The following is a 22,075-nucleotide window of genomic DNA, read 5'->3' as shown; positions in this document are numbered from 1 at the left end:
AAGATCTCACCTGGGGACCTAGCAAGAAGCTGCCTTCACTGGTGCCAGAAATGCCCTCACCAAGGCCGCTGCCCTCTCATTCCTTGCGTCAGGTCATCCCTCTATTGCTTTCCATGGATTGTCTGCATTGTAACCATAGGAGCTGGCTTGGAACAGATCATCCATGGTAATCCTCAACCCCTGGCTTTTTTTAGCAGGAAACTCGGCAAAACCGAGAAAAACTACTCCACGTTTGACCACAAGCTCCTGGAGGCATATCTCACTGTCAAAACACTTCCAACATTCTTTTGGAGGCCGCACCTTTCACCCTTCAAACTAACCACTTGCCACTGGTGCATTCAATAAATCACCAGTCTAATGCTCACGCCTTCAGTGCCGCCACTTGTCAGCCATCACTGAATTTAACTGCCCCCTTCGTCGTGTCCCTGGGAAACACAGTCCCGTTGCTGACACCCTCTCGAGAATCGCCATCGATGAAGTACACCTCATCCTCGATTACAAGCAGCTGTTGGGACCAAGCAAACAGCAGGATCCGGAGCTCAACACCTGCAAAACCTCTTTAACATCACTGCAGTGACACGACGTCCCCCTCAACAACAATAGTCCTGCTATGCCTCCATCCTCTGTGATAGCACTGGCCACCCACCTCCATACATCCCATGTGGAGTCAATAAGACGTCACATCTTAGACATTGTCCACTTTCTGGCACACCCTTTAGGATGATCTATAGCCACCCTCCTGAAGAAGCGCTTCATCTGGCCTGGCATATCAAAAGACGCAAAGGAGTAGCTCCATGAATGTTCTGTCTGCCAACTCTCCAAAAGCTAGCATCATGCTAATTTAGGTGTAGGCTCCTTTTATCAACCAGGATGCTGTTTTGCCCATGTCCACATCAACATTGTAGGACCCCTCCCGTACTCGGAAGGGCATTGTTACCTACTCACAATGGTCGACTACTAGATGGCCCAAAGTGGCCCCTATGACAGATGCATCGGCAGTAGCATGTGCCAGTGCTTTCCTCTCATCATGGGTTTCCAGATTCAGCGTAACTGATCACATCACCTCTGACAGAGGCACTACTTCACGTTGCAGCTCTGAACGTCCCTGTACCACCTCCTCGGCACCCATTTGCATCACACAACCACCTACCATCTCGAGTCCAATGGCATGACTGATAGATTCCATCGCACCCCGAAAGCAGCCCTCATGTCTCGCTGCAACTCCTGAAACTGGTACTCGCAACTTCAATGGGTCATTCTCCTCAGCCTTTAAACCACACATAAAGAAGGCCTTGACCTGTCAGCAGTCGAGATGGTATATGGCGATCTGCTCATAATACCTGGTGAATTCTTCACCTATAATACACCTCACCCAACATCATCAGACTCCTATCATCTCGGGAAAAATTCGCTCCTTGGCCGCCATCCTAAAAAGCCGAAATGAGATACCTTTATCCCGAAGGATCTAACAAGGCAAACACATGTATTTATCAGAACCGATGCTATTCATCCGCATTTCACCCAACCGTGCACTGGCCCCTAACAGGTCCTTGATTGCAAGCAGAAAACTTCCCTCATCGAAATCTGCAGCACAATAGGTTGGGTTGCAATCGACCACCTGAAACCAGCATATTTGCCTGACCACATTAATCCTCCAGACTAGTTTTCAAGGGCGGGACACCCTCTGCAACACCCTGGTCAACTCTCAGGCGGGTTAATGTGCCAGCAATCTAAAGGCCTGTATTTCTCATGCTGCAAGCGACAGGTCGTTGCCAGCTTTAGGACAATGACGTTGCCAAATTCCGTAATTTTCACCACAATCCACATAGTAATGCACCAGTGGCGCCAACAGAGAGCACATCTGAATTTTCGCCATCTATATAGGAGCCATAAAGGCTAGTATAAAATAATTGTACGTGGTTGGTCCCGTTAGTTAACTGTGGTAAGTATTCCTGGCATCCTTGAATTGGCCAGCAATTCATATAAATACTGCTGTAGTTCATTAATAAAGTATCATTTCAAAATCATAACTCTAATAATCTCACAAAGTTTTACACAAACATCCTCCTATTCTTTTACCAAGACAACTACTATGAGATTCAGGGTCTCTGTAACACGGTTTTTTGGACTTTGCTCCTTGTCAAAGCATCGGATGTAGCTGAAAGTTGACATATGTATATTTTACAACCACACATTTTGTCAGCATTATCAATAACCTAAACCCGATAGTTTTAATTTTTATAGAGTAAAAATGATCTAGCCGACGCCATGGCCAATGATTACGAGCCAAGAGTCGAAAAACATTCATTACATAAGCAAGGTAAACAAACACCTCTTGACTAAATGTGCCCCGCCCATCCACCAGAGCAGAAATTCCATTGGCTCTGAAACCCAAAGGACTTTATGAATGGGGGAACGATACATAGATGTGTGGGTGGGGTATCAGTGCTAGCGTAGTAATACTACTGTAGCAGTAGTGCCGCGCAACAGTATAGCAATAATAATACATGAATTAAACGTTTAGCCAACTGCTGGATCCTTGATGATCATTTAGACACTTTTTTACAACTCACTCGAGAATTAGATTTTTATAGCCAGAAGTTAAATTTTCTAATCAAACAATGCCCATGATAGCCTTCAGTGTTATCCTGAATTATAACGAGGCGAAAGTGGGTGGAGCTTCATGAAGTCACCATTCTGTCGATAATTATTGGTGAAGTTTAAAGCCAATATACGGTACCGGCTATTTTTTTCAGTAAATAGGTAGATAGCCAATAAATAAAAATTGCTTGACATTGGATATAGCAGTTATCAAATCAAGCTTGTCTACTATGTTTTTGATAATTACCAACTATTCTCTACATCTTGTCAATCTGATTGTGACCTATAAAGTAGACTGTAATTTCTTAGGAAACTTATTTTGGGAGTTAGACTAATAATCGAAGTGTTTTTGCATATATTAACATATTTTGTTGGTTTGTTCATTATGACAATTATCAGTGGAGAGGTTCCAGAGTTCATAAAGGTGTACTGCTTTGCTTGTATTTAAATTTGTATGTCATTGTTGCCAGAGGTTTAGCCTTCGTTACGTGTAGCCAATCATCCATCGAGAAAGAGGGAAGAAATGCTGTCATAAGTTACGTAACGAGTGCGTTCGAAACCTTTTCTCTGAGTAAGTTGGCCCGTCTTCAAAAAAAGGTCACTTTTACATAAGTACCAAATTTATTCAACCTACGTAGTGCAGAATACACTCAAAATTTGTGTTGGATATAATATGTATTCTTAATAAGCGTTATATTTATGAAATGCATAGATAAAAAGTTATTGCGAAAAAACCGTGTTACAGAGGCCCTGAATCTCATAGTAACAATGTAATTACTTTAAAAAACAAGAAGAAACACTATATCAGTACGGATGCTTAGAGATAACGTTAACACTTATAGCATAGCTACACAATGGGTTCTAGGAATGACCAGCTTAACGAGGAGAAGAACATGCCACGTACTTCCTGTAGTTTATATACTGTGTAGTGCCCCAGGAAGAATGACTCTCATGGAATAGTTAGCCCACACGTAAACTTGGTGACGCCAGATTAGAGACTAGTTTATCACGCCATTTCTTCCTTCATTTTCAAGAGAAAAATTGAGTTCAATTGTTGCATTTCATCTTATATTCAAGGTGACAGGTGTTAGTCGTGACACAATATGGATTTATTGCGAAATCAAGAGAATTCGCCTCACACGACTCTCTTGTTTGTAAATCATATACTTTGGATATTGTATATGATTCAATATGAATGACGAATAATTTAGGATTACAAATTCCCCTCTTCTTTTCTGCTTAGTCTGGTCATCACTAGCTTACATTAGCACAGAAAAAAATGCACAGATACGACACTTCGACAGCCATCTGCCCTTCTTCTTCCATCCTGCTACAACCTGACATTGTGGAGGGTTTGTCGCTGAAATGTGGTATCCGTCTTTTTTGCGACATTTCTCTTGAACTGTAATATATCTGCTCCTGAAGATGGTGATATTTGCTTTGAAACGATTTGCCACCAATCACCTTTGCCAAAATCGTACTTATTAAAAGTTTATGATCATTGATGGCTCGTCCGAAACTTGTCTCCTAATGACTGGCTAAATGTGAAAATAATTCCTATACCAAACCTAGAAAAGCTCCTAGTAATGTGGGTAATTATAGACCAATCTCCTCAACAAGTTGTCTATGTAAGTTCTCGAAGAAAATTAGAAAATGGTAATTGCACGACCTCATCGGCGCATTCGTAAAAAAAAAATATTGAGCCCTACCCGATTTGGTTCACTGCTTAATCTGTCTAAATTAGATACCTCTATCTAATTTCAAAGACAGCAAGCAACAGTAACCGTCTTTGTTGACATTCAAAAGGCATACGACACTATGTCGAGGTAGGCAATATTATTAGAATAATTACATAATAAAAACATACGTGGACATCTTCCTCAGGTGAGAATAGATAATGATTTTTTTTGCTTCAAAAGCCTTCCTACTTTAAATGGAGTCCCTCAAGGAAGTGTCCATAGTGGTACTCTGTTTACATAGCAGTTAATGAAATCAATAACATACTACCTACCGGTTGGGATTAAAAGTAAACTATATATGGACGATTTTGTTCTATACAGCATCACGCATAAAGCATGCAGAACGAACGATTGCTAAAACCATGATTAAAAAATAGATTGAATTGGAACCTCATCTGTACGCTTTAGATTTTCCACAGCATAAGTAATTCTGACGCGTCTTCGTTTGACACGCATCCACTTAATGGGCAGTCCACATTTTAAGATATTTATTTGTTTATAAATTTTAATAGTTTTTATTTGATTTTATTTAATATTGTTTTTATATATGTATGGAAACGAGTAAATGTATTTAATGTATGTTTGTGCTCCATTGTAAAAGCATATACCTTATATAGTTTTTTCTTTTAAATTTCATTGTCATTCATTCATCACACGAATGACTTATTTGTTCCCAGTTCTAGACTTATGGCCTAGGCCTGCTATTCCATCCTAATCCTTCTGGCTAATCTTATGAGAGGAAATAGTCAGCTCAGGGGTCTGCTTAAACTATTTTGAATAATAATATGTACTTGCAGAAATCCCATCCTTATATTTTTCTATCAGTAAGTCTTGCCTGTCACTCAGACTTGCTTAATGACTCTTATTCATTTTGCTAGAGCAGTGAAGCAGTAGAAACTATTGGTTATTGTGTATGTGTATTGTGTTAGGTTCTCAGAGTTTTCTGGCTGAACACAAGTAATGAATTTGCAGGTACACACACCAACAGTCTTCCATTCTTTACCCGTATCTCTTCACATTCTCTACATATTTTTCTCTGACACACACTAGCATAAGACACTGCTACTAAAATGTAGGAATTCTGGATTTAGTATTTCATATTGTAATAAACAAAAATCTCTAAGAAGAGTTCCAGTAATCCCTTGATCGTCCATTATTCCCTCCCCATCTGCACTGCGCCACCGACTGCACCTTTCTCTGTGCAATCGGGTGAATGTAGTTCGCCATAACAAAGTCAGATTTAAAATGCAAAGGTAATTGATCAGTATGGTGTCACGAAGACAACCGTGTGGAAATTGTGCATCTCACTGACTGACTGCACTATACTAACGTTAGTGTCTCGGAGATTTAGTCAAGACAAGAAATGTTGGTCAAGATCAGCTATTATGTAACTGACAGCTGGCCGTCATGTGGGTAATATGTTGATAACTCTCATCTGAACATTGTTGGATTTTCAAAAGTACAATATTGCAAAACTGTTACTGATACCCAGGCCAATTGCCCTGTATGACATTTCAGCCAGTTTTCATCACACAGTGTACTGTAACAGAGGGTCAATGTTCTCCAGTCTAGGAAATCCATCATCATTTTAAACTTCCACCAGCTGCAGTTAGCTGTTGCACAGTAATGCGCATTGGTTTTTTTTTAAGTTTGTTTGTATTTTGGTGTAAAAGTCCAACATGCGGTAACGCTACAAAGTTAGAAATATTTGAAAAATGCTATAAAAGTTAATGTATGGCTTATTTTTTATCAGCGTGCAACTCTTTTCTCTCTCTCTCTCTCTCTCTCTCTCTCTCTCTCTCTCTCTCTCTCTCTCTCTCTCTCTCTCTCTCTCTCTCTCTCTCTCTCTCTCTCTCTCTTCTTAATGATTTTTCTATTCCAGAAATTATCACACGATAGAATGACTATGTACAGCATCATAAATTATTATATGCATATTGATGTAAAGTTGCTTGTTACAAGTTTTATTTAGCGTACTGCATAGTTTCATACTGTACTGTATATTGGTTTAGAGTTACTATATGGTGAGAAATGCACGGCGTTGTACTGTCACAATACATCAGATTAGATACTTTAAGGCAATGGGGCTTTGTTTAGCAGCTTCCACTACCTGTAGTTAGCTGGAGTGTAGTTCTGTGAGATAACTTTCATTCCTCAGTAAAGTATGATAAAATACAGAGTGCATCACTTAAAGATTAGTCATAAAGCATAAACATTAGTATACAGATTTTGTATTTTTAGTTTTTGCCTTTAAAAGAGGGGTGTCACTGGAGTTTCATGTATATAACAGTGATCTGAAAATAGGGTATAGCCTTTAGTTGCATAATATAAGGCTTACTTATGGATGCTTTATATTATAGTGCTCAGTGGTTTTGGCATTAAGTAGAATAAAAAGAATATAGTGAACTTTTTAACTTCCTTAGTTGTTGGTCCCAGAAATGAAAGAATGTTGGGGTGTATGTAATAGGTCATCCTACTGAATTGCAATATCATATACAATATATACTGTACAATACACTGCACATAAATGTGGCCATACACATACAGTGGCTTTTCTGCAGTGCTGTATTGTATACCTGATTTCATAATTTTTTCTCATCCGCAAGCAAGAGGTTTCAATGTAAGACCATATCCTCCCAACCAAGGTATAACTCATCTGCAAGCAAAGGGCTTCAATATAAGACCATGATCTAACCAAGGTATAACTCATCTGCAAGCACAAGGCTTCAGTGTAAGACCATGATCCAACTAAGGTATAAGGAATCGTAAATGGCTGTTTTAATGTGGTATTAACAAGAAAGTTCAGGAATTGCATGGTTCATGGGCTGCTGAGAAGTTTATGGGGCTGTACATCAATATTAATTTCTAAACTTCTGAAAATTGGTTTTTCTAGGCTTTTCTGTTCAAACTTTGGTGTGGACTTAACAACTATAAGACTTATGGGAAAGACTTGGATACTTCAGGAAAGTTTTAGATGAAAATTACAAGAAGTTCATACATATGATTGACAAACAGTTACTTATTGAATCTCAAATCAACATTGACAAAACTGTTATTTTACTGCTATAGGCTTACTATGTATAACTTGGCAATGAACAAGAAAAAACAGTACCTGGTAAAAACCTGTTTGTCTCCTATGCGCTGTGCATAGGTATGCCTTGGGGATTCACAAGCTAAAACCTGAAGTAGTTGGACTCATGAGGCATCCATGTATAGGTTTTGTCTAATATTTTACCATTTTATAAAGGCTTAATACATAACTAATATTATTACCGATTGGTTTAATGGCCAATTCTACCAGGAAGCTTTCGATTACCAAATGCAGGAGTTTCTCATTCCTTGAGATCAGGTGAAGGTTCTCCTGCTTCTCGATAGCACGCTCGTGTGTCATATTGGACACGATTTGGTTGTTGACTGCAGCTGTATTAGAACATTTTTTGCTCAATAAGTCAATCAATGGACCAGGGTATTATTGTGGCAGCAAAGAAACACCATTGGCAGAAGTTCCTGGATGAAGTTTTCGTGGTGTTCTAGGAAGAGGAGGAGAAGATGGAGCTTGACGTGAATATTCTTGAGGGATGGCCTCTGCAGAATATTTAGAATTACTCCCTAAATTCAACAATCCACAACTGAGTTCCTGCTGGGAATGATGTCTTTCTTACCTTGAAATATATTTGATGCAAACTGTATGCAGGAGAGGAGGCACTATCGATTTCCCAAGGTTTGAGGTTGCCATCTTCCAGCAATACAACAGCTAAATCAGAGAGGACATTCAGGAGAACTACTACCATGAATGGATGGATGAAGACCAGTGATCCTGGGCATCAGACCATGTATGAAGAGAAGGTCACTGCTGCTGCTGTTGCTGCTGGTTGTGAAGATGCTGATCGTGATGACGATGATGATGGTTCAGCAGGTTCAGCAGGGTCTAAGACATTCTTGACATTCAGATTAGGTTTTCAAATTATCCCAGTTATGATAGAGAATGGTTAGTTGTTCCCTTTGTTGGGTCCCCTTTGTAAAACAAGGAGAAACATCTTCGAGCTTTAATAGCAGCAATCCTTTTTTCAAAGTAGGCTTGAGGATTTCTTCTGTGTTGCCACTCCCCAACCCCCGGCCCATTGCCTGTATAAGTCCATCGCCACCAGGTCATCCAGTTGCCTCATTCTCTGCTCTGGAGTCACATCCTAATACAGTTGCTGCCATTATTCCAAGCCACCTCCCTTGCCCAATTCATGTGTCATGCCAAAGTAAGAATTCTCACTTAGCCTAAAGATGAGCCTTTTTCTCACTTAGCCTAAAGATGAGCATTTTTCTCACTTAGCCTAAGGATGAGCCTTTTCCTAAACCTATGAGAACTGACATAAGGTCACCTACAGGCAAAGAGGATTATAATGTCTCCTACTTATTACCACCAGCTGCAAAGGATACTTGCTTTTAAGTATGTACAGTGAAATGTCTAATGTAATAAGCGTTATTATTGCTTTTCATAGGGTAACATGGATAGATGTACGAGAGAGAGAGAGAGGAGAGAGAGAGAGAGAGAGAGAGAGAGAGAGAGAGAGAACTGCTATATAGTATAATCCTTTAAATTTTGCTGTGTGGCTTCTTATTGTATGATTACTGTTTTTCACCGACAGTTTAGATTAAATTGCACACTTTGTATAATGCAATACAGACAATAGATAGATAACATAACTGTGTTCCCAGTACATCATATAGTACATAGAAAATAGTATCAATAAAAAAAATAAAAAATAAAAGCAGGAATATAGCGAACATGAATTCTTCAGCATCAAACTTACATGTGATTTATCTATCAAAATTAATTGTAACCTGGTCATTTAGTCTACATTTTCTAATACACCTGTGCATACACAACACTCATTATACATAGATTACATGCTGTACAACACCTGTGGATGTCTTGTGTGTGATGATAGCTACTTGGTCATGAATAAATAGGTTTGGTTGGCTAAGCTGCTGTGTAATTTCCTCTTGAATGGCAGCAGTTTTCTTGCTATCATTATTAATTTGTATTTTGTGTTTTTATGAAGAATTCTTTCTCCATAGTTTTTTTCCATAACTTATTGAGTTTAAATTTTCATTGGAGAGCCCAGAGGTAGCTTAGCCTATGCTTGCCTAGTCACAATTCTTGTGTCCACACTTTGAGCACATTCATACCCATTTGGAGGGGCTACTGTATATCTACTATTTCATCAAAATGTCAGTCAATAATGAGCATTAGTGAAAATAACCATGCAGAATCAATTGTAATGAGAATCTAAGAGATATGGAAATCTTGATAGAAACTTCCTTTAACACTTACTTGTCTATAGTTGGAGTAGTGCCGTCAATCCACAAAAATGTCTTGTTGAAATATGGGGAGTACATCCCAATCCAAGCACGAACCACAACCTTTTCTAAAGAAATAAAAAAATGGCATATCCTTTTTTTGTGTATTATGCAATCCAATCTATGGCCTAAATATTTAAATTTCTACTGCCCCAATGATAGTCATGAGCCGTTAACTGAAATCACTGCCAAAATATGTTTAGGTAAATCAAGCGAGAATTAAGAAAAGTTTTCATTTTTTCAGTGAGAGCATAAAAAATCCTACGTTACGGTCGCGCGCGCGCGCACACACACACACACACATATATATATATTTATATATATATATATATATATATATATATATATATATAATATATATATATATATATATATGTATATATATATATACATATATATGTAGTTTAGGAATCCATATATATTCAATCTTAACAGCTTGGATAGGCACTGGTACAAAATATAATTATTCAAGCCATGATTTTATACCTTTTGCAAAATTTTCCGAAAGTTACAGTCACTAGTGGATCCAGAAAAACTTTATTGGGCACGAGACATCAAGTTTCATATATACAAACACATAAATGTGTTTGTGTATATATATATATATTTATATATATATATATATATATATAGTATATATGGATATATATATATATATGAGAGAGAGAGAGATAGAGAGAGAAGAACGCGCTTCAAAGGCGAGATATGTGTGAGCAGACGGTATGTCGAGAGAGGAGTGAGAGAAAAAGGGGGTGGGGGGAGGAGACGAGGAGTGACATGAGAGAGAGAGCAGTCCCATTTTCGAGGCTATAAATTAGAGAATAAAAGTTAAGAATATATTAGGGTAAAAAAACAAGTAAAGGTATTTACATAAAAGTATTAAAGCAAAAGGTGTTAAAAGGATCAAAGTTTACCAAGTAGCTGAAGGCAAAAGCTGAGTGACATTCAGGGTCCGTTTTGGTTCCAACGGAAACTCACGAGAATTACTACAGCGCTGTTGACGAGATGTTCTGAGTATTCAACTGGGGAACTGAATAGCTTTTTCATGGAAAGTGATTCAAGTATTGAAAGTTGACGGTCATTCGGAGCTCTGCCTATTTTTTTTAAATCATTGTAATTGATATTTTATTTACATTTTTTTGCGCGGTTCCTTATTCGTGAAAAATATGGATTTTCTAATTTTATACCTGTTCGGTTGCTTATGCCACAATGCGAGTCTAACCTCACCTTCAGCAGCCTACGAGTGGAGCCCACGTACTTCCCCAGGTCACATCTGGGTCAGTTGATTGAATAATTTATTAAATAAATGACTCCCGAGATCATCAAAGGGTGAAGACACTCTTTATATTTGAATAAAGAGTTAATTGTCATAGGCTTGCTGGTTTATTAATTTCAATTCAATGGCACCCTTAGATGACTTCGGTAGACATTTATTTGTTCAATTTCCCCAGATACGACCTGGGGAAGTACTTAGGCTCTACTCGTAGGCTACTGAAGGTGAGATTAAACTCTCATCGTGGTGGAAGCTAGAACAGGTATAAAATTAGCAAATCCAGAATTTTCATGTATAAGGGACCATGCAAAAAAAAAAAAAATTAAATATAATGTCAATTACAAAGATTTTAAAATAGTAGGCAGAGCTCTGAATGACCATTAAGTGCCAATACTTGAATCACTTTTCATTAGACAGTTCCCCAGTTAAAAACTCAGAATATCTCGTCCACGGCTGTAGTACCTTTCGTGAGTTTCCGTTGGAACCAAAACGGACTCTGAATGTCACTCAGCTTTTGCCTTCAGCACTTCTTTGATTTTACCACTGACAAACAAGGATTGATTTTACCACTGAAAAACAAGAATAAATACTGACCTAAAAGAAAATTGTATTCGTCATCACTAGTGATCACTGTCAAATTACTCTTCATGTCGATGCAGTTTTGCTTGGCTGTGTCCCAGTTCGCAGTTACATTGCTGAAGAGGTAGCAAGAAGCTCCGTTTACTATCCAGCTACTGCGGCATACTATGGGTCCTATTTGGAGGAAGAATGTAAGATAAAATTCCTCCATAAAATAGCTTCATTAAACATTTTTAGTTCGAATATTTCACAAAAATCTCTCAAATTAATGACATTTTCAAATTCGGATTATTGATATCAGACTGGTGAAGTTGCAGGCAATAGACTAAATTAATCCACTACCCCTCTAGAGTGGTATTTGTCCCCACTGATGAAGGAGTGGTAGGAATTGTCTCCATTGCTAGAGAAGTTATAGTTATCCCTTTGTCTATGGTAACTGTGGTTATCTCACTTAGAGACTCAGAAAGGTGTCCATTGCCAGCGGAGCAACGCTGAAAATATATGGGACGTCGACCATGAATTTGTCATTTGGCCAGAAGTAGTACAACTGGGCGTTCATCACAGCAGACATAATGATTGCACTTGTAGGAGCAGACTTCCTAAAACCCACAACATCCTGGTGGACACAGCAAAACAGCAGCTGATCATGCAAAAATAACAAAATAAAGCCTCCATCCTAGCCACTGCCACAGTAATCTTCCCTTTGCCCCATAGGTCCCTCACCCTAATGACAGACGTGAGTAACACCATGATATAGAAACAACAGGTAGTAGCACTCGCAGGTCTGGTGTATTGTTATGGAACCGACCATAATGTGTGACATCACTTAAACCAGTTGAAGTGACAATTTACTGATGGAAACATAGGGATAATTGCCTTTTTTGCACTCTGAAATGTGATGTAATAGATATCCCTCCGTAGATTTAAGCGATGAGTGCGATTTTGGACATATATGAAATATTGTAGTTCATGTGAATATTGATATTGGAGAAATCAAATAGGCGAAATGTTGCGCAAATGAGATTTTTGTGTGAAACACTTAGAGACTGACAGTATCGTGGAGACTGAGGTCATGGGATTTTTTTCACATTTTTTAAAAATTTCCCTGTCTTGGCCGTGTGTGCATTTGAAACCTCGTTATCAATTGTTTTGAAGTTGATTTCCTTTTGTGAGTTGTCAGTTGGCATGAGTCCGCCTTTCAGTTGATGTGTTTTGTTAGCTTTGCAGAGCTTAATTTTGTGATAAAATTGTGAACCCCAATTTTATCACAAAATTAAACTATGTTAATTTAACAAACTAAATGAACTGAAAGGCGGAGTTGCCCTAACGGACAACGTACAAAAGGAAATCAACTTGAAATAATTCACAACATGGTCCCAAATACAAAACAGGTTAAGACGGGAGGTTTGAAAAATCCATGATAAAAATCCTATGACCTGTCTCCAGGATCCCATCACTCTCTAAAAGTTTCACACAAAAAAACTTATTTGTGCAACATTTTGCCTATTCAATTTCTCCAGTGTCGATATCCACATGAACTGCAATATTTCATAAGTTCAAAATCATATTCACCGCTTAAATCTATGGAGGGATATTTATTAAATTGGTTTTCAAAATGCAAAAAAAGGCAATTATTCCTATTTACATCAGTAAATAGTCGCTTCGACCGGTTTGTGTGACATCACAAAATCACATGCGCAAATGAGTCCCAAATTCATCTCTAGAGCGGGACTACCTTGTCATTACTATATCGTGAGTAGCACAGCAATGAGTGCATTACTCGAACAAGACACAGTTCATCACCTGTTGGCATTCTTCAGCAAGAAGTTTATCACCAGCCGAACAAAAGTACTCAACATTCGACTGAGAGTTACTGGCAGTCCACAGAGCATCTGCTGCATGCTAGAAGGACGATAATCTGTGGTGCAGACAGACCACCAACCTTTGGTACACACCTTCACCACAAGTGGAGACGGTTGATCAGCAAGACGGCAGTGTATAACGGAGATTATGTTCGAACAGCATTCATTCAGATCCCTTCTGTGGTGGTCATTTCTACAGTTGGTGTTAGTACAAAGTAAGGTGTCTGTAGGTTGAACTATTGACCGCAACCTGGTTTTCGTGATCGCCCTAAAGTATCTGGTTTTCTGTTGGTTTGCCCTAGATGCTGCCCCTTGGCATGGGTAGGGGGCTTAGGGACCAGCAGCTGGGCCCTGATGCCTGATGGGGATGGTTTCTCACCGGTCCTTGGGACCCAGCTGTTGGTCAAACACAATTAGTCAACCTTTTCCTCTTGCTGTAAATTATTTCTATTTTTCTACCTCCTCCTCCTATGTAGGTGTGGATTTTATGTTAATGACTTTTGGTTTGTTTCTGAATATGATTTGACTTGTGCTTTGGCTTTGATGGAAGGCGAGGATGGACGGCACGCCACCTCACCTGTAGAACTCGAGTACCCAACGTGGTCGAGCGAGGGGAAAGTTTCATGTCAAACCCTGCCTTTGGTGCCGGGTTGTGATCTCGACGGACATCATGACACCTTAGCACTGAGGGTGAGGTGTATATCCAGGTAATACCCCTAGGGCGGCCTTTGTCAAAGGAATGACCCCGTCCTCTAATTGTGGCTCCATGGTGGGGATGGGGATTACCCGGACGAAATATATCTTTTCGTATGTATGACCAACCCCCCTCTTTTATCATCTGACCCTGGCATGGAAATGGACTTGGCAATGGATAATTCAGGTTCGAACATCGTTACGATGGAATCTTTTTCTTCTGCTGTTTTGGAAAAAAGAAAAATGCAAAACTGAATTCAAGGAACTTGAATATTCAAAGTAATAAGAAAGGAAAAATGGAGATTCTTCCCGGTATGTATGGATTAGTTTCATACAATAAGTTTGTAGTTCTTAGGCTCAAAGATGATGTATTGCAGAATATCAGTGTATTTAAAGCATGCAGAGAAATTAATAATGTATGTAACTGTGTACCAAAAATTCGTCCACAAGATGATGGGACCCTATTAGTCGAAGTCTCCTCTTCTGAACAAAGTGAAAAATTACTCAAGATGAATACCTTAGTAGGTCGAAAAGTTATGTGTTTCCCTCATCCTATTCATAACCAAAGTCGAGGAGTTATATATGCTCCCGAACTGCTATTATTAGGCACTGAAAAAATTCAGCAGGAATTAGAGGAACAGAATGTGGCAAAGGTGGTCAGAATGAGAAAGGAGGTGGGGGATTAGATTGTTCCATTGGCAATGCTAATCCTCACTTTTAATACCTTTAAATTACTTAATGCTATCAAGGCAGGCTGGCTGAACTTCAAAGTCAAGCCATACATACCATCACCTTTAAGATGTTACCACTGCCAGATGTTTGGTCATTTGATCCAGAAATGTAGAAAGAAAATAAATGAACAACCTGCTTTATGTTGTAATGGTGGCAAAGAAGCACATGGACCATGCAACGAACCACCGTCTTGTATTAATTGTGGAGAAAATCATCCTGCATCCTCAAAAAGTTGCGTGAAATTTATTTTGGAGAAGGAGGTGCAAACAATTAAAGTTATGGAAAAGATTTCGTTTAAAGACGCTAGAAAGAAAGTACTAGAACTTCAAATAAGACCAGGAGTTACATTTTCAACAATATTTAAGAAGCCACAGTCCAGTGTACAAGTGCCAGCTACTCATACTGTGCAACAGCAACCATCCGCAGCAGTCACAAAGTCGAACCATGCTGAGACAACGCCACGTGGAGAGGAGCATGGTGATGATATACCTAAAGCGGAATGTTCTTTAAATAATCAAAATAGCACATCACTCTAGTAACCAAAACCACAGGTTCTTAAATCATGTGCAGCAGATACCTAAAGGAATACAGTTGACTACATCCAATGGAACTCGGCCCAAATCAGATCACAGGAAAAGAGAGAGAACATCAGAAAAAAGAAAAGATAAAAGTGAAAATGAAAGTAATGAACTTTCCTCTCAGAAATCCGTCGTTATCCAGAGCAATATCCCAAGGTTAAAATGTGTAAAAGATAATAATTAATTATCAATAGTAATGGATCGCAGGCTTTCAATTTTACAGTGGAACTGTCAGGGGATGCAAGCCAAATATGAATCTCTACAAATTTTAATCAAAGAAAACTTACCAATATGCATTGCCCTGCAATAGACTATGCTTGGACAAAAAATCATATGTCCTAAAGAATACCTTTTTTATCATTCTGATTATGATGAGCAAGTAGGGATTCATGGTGGAAGTGCTAATTTAATTAGGCGAGATACAGCTCACAAAAAATATCCACTGCAAACAGACTTACATGTAGTTGCTGTTCAGATTTTCCTGAAAAAGAAATATACCATATGTTCACTGAATTTACCTCCAAATAGAACATATCATAATCTGACTCGAGAATTAGAGGGATTAATAAATCAGCTTCCAAGGCCTTTTCTTATTGTTGGTGATTTTAATGGAAGACACCCCCTGTGGGGTGATGTAATCTCCAATCCTAGAGAAAACAATATTTATAATTTTATTGAAGACCAAGAGCTTGCAATCCTTAATTCTGGAGAACCAACACATTTTCATATTCAAACTGGGACCTTTTCTGTGATAGATTTATCAGTATGCAGTCCTGACTGTTATCTTGACTTTTCTTGGAATGCAATGAGTGAAAAATCAGGAGGTGATCATTTTCCAATCTTTATTAATGTAGTAGGTGAAACTGCTACACCAAGATCACCGTGTTGGATTCTGGATAAAGCCAATTGGGCATTATTCAAAACCCTAACTTTCTTAGAAATGGATGTTGAGGATTTTCAGTCCCTGGAAGATGCCCTGAATTTCCTTTGTAAACTAATTATTGATGCTGCCCAGAAGACAATTCCTCGTACAACTGGAAAATTTAAAAGAAAGCCAGTTCCTTGGTGGAACCTTCAATGTCAAATAGCTCGTAAAGCAATGCGAGCAGCTTTTACACACTATTTCAGAAATAAATGTTCCTATTATTTAATCTTATTTAAGAAAGCACGAGCCAGATTTCGATACCAAGTAAAACAAGCCAAACGTCAGTCATGGGCAGATTTTGTCTCAAAAATTAATTGGAAACCCCCTTTACCTGAAGTCTGGAATAAAATAAGAAAAATTAGTGGCAAATATGTAACAACACCTCCACCAGTGTTATTAGTAAATGGAAACATGGTTGCCAATCCAGAGGATGTTAGTGAGGTTTTTGCTGACCATTTTGCCAATGTTTCATCTAAAAAACCAAACTCACCTTACTATTAAGAACGTATCCAAAAGGAAAATAAAATTCTCGACTTTACGTCCATGCGAAGTGAATCATATAACCAGCCATTTACCTTTCAGGAATTTTTATCTGCCTTGTCATCATGTAATGAATCTGCTCCTGGTGCAGATGACATAACCTATTCAATGATAAAAAATTTGCCACACGGAACACAAAAGTTTTTGCTCAGTACCATTAATAAAATATGGAAAAACAAATGCATTTCCAGCTTTGTGGAACATAGCTATATTACTGGCTTTTTTGAAGCCACAGAAGGATGGTACTACTCCGTCTAGTTATCATCCTATTGCTCTAACATCGTGCATATGTAAGTTGATGGAAAAAATGGTCAATGTGCGACTTATATGGATCTTAGAAAAGAAGGGCCTTATAACTCCAGCCCAATGTGACTTTCGTCAAATGCGTTCTTGTACTGACATCTTAGTGCGTCTAGAAAATTCAATATGTGAGGCTTTCATCTCCAGAAAACATCATGTATCACTTTTCTTTGACCTGGAGAAAGCTTATGATACAACCTGGAGATAAGGTATTTTGAAGACACTCAATAATTATGAATTCCGAGGAGAATTACCATTATTCATCCAAGCTTTCCTAAAAAAATCGAAGGTTCAAGGTTAAAGTTGGAAACTAATTTTCATCTCTTTACAGCCAAGAAGAAGGAGTTCCACAGGTAAGTGTCCTTAGTGTGACACTGTTTGCTTTGTGCCTTAACGGCATTGCCTCTGTGATTCCTAAAGATATAATGTTTTCCTTATTTGTTGATGACCTCTCTCTATCGTTTGCAGCCTCACGAATGGCAATGGCTGAGAGAAAAATGCAGCTGGCTATTAACAAAATTGTTAAATGGGCTGAAAAAAGGGGTTTTAAGTTCTCTACATCAAAAACTGTTGCTGTACATTTCTGCCGCATTAAAGGTATACACCCTGATCCTGACCTCTACATACATGATCAGAGGATATCATGTAAGGAAGAGACACGTTTTTTGGGAAAAAACAAAAGAATGGCTTGGGTACCTAAAAGATCTGAAAGTCAGGTGTATGAAAGCTCTGAATGTTTTAAGAGTGCTCTACCATACATCATGGGGAGCAGATAGGAATCACCTAATGATCCTCTACAAAGCCATAGTGGCATCAAAATTAGCGTATGGTTGTGAGGTATACTCTTCAGCCTCGAAATCAAAACTAAATATTTTAGATTCGGTACATAATGCAGGAAGAAGGATTGCGAGTGGTGCCTTTAAATCGTCTCCAATCCCAAGCTTTTTGGTAGATTCAGGGGAACTGCCTCTGGATTCATGTCGTCAGATATCACTTGTTCGATACTGGCATAGAATCCAGAGGATTCCGGACTCATTAACTTGCAAAGCAGTTTTAATGATAAATATTTTAGCCTTTATGAACATAATCCGCGTTATCAAAAACCTTTTGGATACAGAGTTTTAAAAATTTTAGAAGATTGCTCTATTCCAAAGGTCAAAGTCTGGCCATTTAAGTATTCAGTTGTGGCCCCTTGGAAGCTTCCTTCTGTGGAGCACTGCAGGTTCTTCACTGGTAGCTTGGAAGAAATGAGTGCTGAGATGCTGCGTATCTCCTTTTTAGAACATTTGGCGGACCATGATGGTTCAGCCATAGTTTTTACAGATGGATCCAAGTCTGACGCAGGCGTTGGCTATGGAGTTGTATTTCCCAGTTTTAATAAGAGTGGAAGGCTACCAGATCAGGCATCCATTTTCACAGCAGAGTGTTATGCAAACCTAACTGGCCTTAAAGAGATAACTTGTCATTCTGGAGAACAATTTGTTATATGTTGCGATTCACTGAGTGTCCTCCAAGTTATTGGTCATTTTAATTCACTCCATCCTATCGTTATTGAAATTTTAGTGTGGCTTCAGTTGCTTAAGATTAGGGGTAGGAAAGTATCTTTCTGTTGGTTGCACATGTCGGTGTGGCAGGAAACGAAGTAGCAGACTCACTTGCCAAAACAGCTGTCAACCAAAGTAATATAGCTGGGTGTGCACTCCCTACAAATGATATGTATCCGGTCATTAAATCAGCGTTCCTTGATTCCTGGAAATTTGCATGGGAGCTAGAAAACCAAAAAATGGAAGAAATAGCTACCACCATCTTTCCTTGGAAGTATTCATCAATGACTAGGCAAAGGGAAGTAATACTCAGTCGTCTTAGAATAGGCCATACAAAAATGACACATGGCTTTCTGATGATTGGGGATTATCAGCCTTATTGTAACGACTGCTTGGTACCATTGACAGTCAGACACCTGATAGTTGAGTGCCCCAGTCTTTCAGATGAGAGAGAGAGGTACTTTCCTCCACGTTGCAGGGGAACTGAAGATGGTTTTTCCCTTACCAAGATTTTAGGGGCAGATTTTACTGAAAGTGCCCTGTTTAATTTTATTAATGCCATTGGCATTTTAAATAAAATTCAGTTTTTACTATTAATTTTGTAAGTTTATAGGTTTTACGATTATTAATTTCTTTTTATCATGGGGATTTTCCTTTGTTAAATATGCTTTATATATTCCATTGTAGTGGCGTCAATAACCATTAGCAATTTGACGCCAGATAATCTTTAATAAATCAATCAATTCTCTTGGTTTTTAAAATCCCAGTTTACCGCTGGTGGGCGGTCAGTTAGGGGGTTGACGTTATCTTACATCTTGTTCGGGTTGCCCCAGGTCCCTTAGTGTGAGGCACCAATAATGTCTACCAGAGAAGACAGGTCGTCCGGAAGAAGTCAGAAACAAGTTCTTAGAGCATGATGAGATGCATATAAGTGGCAGGAAAATCTATACTGATGGATCGAAATCAGAAGATGGAGTGGGCTGTGCAGTGGTATGTGAAGGGGAATCATATATAAAAAAGTTACTAGACTCCTCATCCATATTCACTGCTGAGGCAACAGCCATAGTTGATGCTTTAAATCTTGCATCTGATAAGAAATTTAAATCCACAATAATATATAGTGACTCAAGGAATGCTTTAGAAGCCCTGAAGAAGTTTGACCCTACCCATCCCTTCATTCAAAAGGCCCAGGAATGGTTTTTTTTTTTTTCTTTCTGTTCACCACAAACCAGTTAAGTTTTGTTGGGTTCCTGTGTACACTGGTATAGAAGGGAACAAACTGGTTGATAGTGAAGCAAAGGATGCTTAACTATTAAGGTCCCACATTTCGATATGCATCACAAATATTAGAAAAAGTATTGATTTTTGGAGTTGGGTTTAAATCGCATCAGAAGGTTTGAGATCATCCAAACACGGTTTAGGATTGGCCATACCAACTTCTCCCAGATTGTGCTCACTGCGATAGGTCAGCTTTCCGTCGAGCACGCTGGTGAACTGCCCTACTTTAATCGCCTTAGGGTAAAGTACATAATAACTGGGAAGACTATTTTATAAATTTTAAATGATTGTGTTGAGGTAGATAACCTTATGGGTTGTCTGAAAGAATCTGGTTATTATAATGAGATATAATTTCAATGTTTTTAGTAAAGATTTTAGTCATTTTTATTTTATAAAGTATATGTTTTCAAATATAAGGTTTCGATCATTTTATTTTTTCAATCTATCATTATTTTTCATTTTTTACGTTCATATTCGAACACTGTTGTCATTCACAATTAATCATAATAATAATAATTTATATATCCAGTTTCATTAGGGGGCTGAATAATCCTAATGGGTTCTGGTGCTCATGATCTAAAATGGAAAAATAAAGTCCACAATAGTATGTATGTACTATGATATTTAGAGCCTTTGCAATCCCGGTGTTTTTCCAGAATAACTTTTTTCCGTGCATTTGACAAAGATATTACTTAGCCATAGTTTACTTCACATCCCTACTTAATTTTCGGCAGCATTCTTTATCACTTATATCAGAAAAAAGTATATTCATAAGAGTAAAGCAAAACAGCCGAAGCCAGTGGCAGAACACTAATGTATAAGTTCAAAGATATACGTGACGTAAACATATGATGTAGTACCGACTCCTCCCACAAGGTGATGCCGACAAACAGCTGTCTCTAAAATTCTGAATGAATATTCGTATCTTGCCAAGGCTTCAAGAATGGCGGCTATGATAAGTCACTGTCCCCGTGGTTGAAGGACATTTTTTGTGTTTCAACTTGCACAATTATTTAGAAGTGAGGAGGCCCGTGGCAAACCCTACGTACGTAAGCTTGAACAGGTAAATGAATAAATAGGGCCCTTTTTTGGGTAAGGAGTACACTCGGCTATCCAAGGCTACTACTGCTACTACTACCACTACTACAGAGTGTAAACAAGGATTATTGGTTGTATTTCATTGTTGCCAGAGACCTAGAGGTTGAGACTTTTTCACGAATAGCCAATTATCCATCGAGGAGGAGGCAAGTTAATGACGTCATAAGTTACGTCATTATACCTCTGAGATTGCTGGCAATGTCTACATGAAGTCGGTGTTACTCTTATAATCACCAGAATTATGCAATTTTCGTAATACAGACTACAATAAAAAATTAGGTAGGGATGTAAGATACCCTGTGACAAAGTGTCATCTTTGTCAGGTACGTTGATAAAATTTTATTCCAGAAAAACACCGGGACACCAGCTGTGAATCTCATAGTAGTTTATTGCTATATACAGAAAGCTGTTGGATATTTTAGTACTTAATGGCTCTCCTAACTGTCTTAGGTCACTTGGTAGCATTACTCCATCAATATTATAAAAAAAAGGAGACTCCCAATCAGTCTTTAGAGAAGCTTGAATCCCACATGTCACCAAGCTGGGACATAGCCATTGTCCAAGAAAAGGCCAGTAATACCATTCGTCCCATCTGACATACTTTTTGAAGGTTTTTTATAAGATACTAGTAACAGAGGCAAAGGTCACTTAAGCACAATGCCCCAGAGACTGAGCATAGTAAACTACAGATATGCCCATATCTGTAGTTTACTACAGATATGGGCATAATGATGACCCGGCAGGTAAACTTATGCACTCCTCCAAACACCTATCCTTATCTCACAGGGACCACAAAGCCTATGTTTATATATATATATATATATATATATATATATATATATATATATATAATATATATATAATATATACATATACACTCACACACACACACACACACACACACACATATATATATATATATATATATATATATATATATATATATATATATATATATATATAAGTGAGGAAGCTTGG

The 22,075-nt window shown here is 38.3% G+C and overlaps 1 protein-coding gene across 1 annotated transcript in view; it reads right to left on the bottom strand.

The window, feature by feature from the left end:
* LOC135198996 (type-2 ice-structuring protein-like) overlaps positions 1 to 22,075 on the bottom strand; it is a 45,885-nt gene that overhangs the window by 2,264 nt on the left and 21,546 nt on the right. The window contains exons 6-7 of the mRNA XM_064226910.1: positions 11,563 to 11,721; positions 9,670 to 9,763 (exon numbers count right to left, since the gene is read on the bottom strand). Coding sequence (XP_064082980.1) covers positions 9,670 to 9,763; positions 11,563 to 11,721 — 253 coding nt within the window. The remainder of the gene's footprint in view (positions 1 to 9,669; positions 9,764 to 11,562; positions 11,722 to 22,075) is intronic.

The sequence above is a fragment of the Macrobrachium nipponense genome, chromosome 25 (assembly GCF_015104395.2).
Source record: "Macrobrachium nipponense isolate FS-2020 chromosome 25, ASM1510439v2, whole genome shotgun sequence".
In the NCBI taxonomy this organism is placed as follows: Eukaryota; Metazoa; Arthropoda; class Malacostraca; order Decapoda; family Palaemonidae; genus Macrobrachium; species Macrobrachium nipponense.
This window is presented reverse-complemented; position numbering and strand designations above follow the sequence as displayed.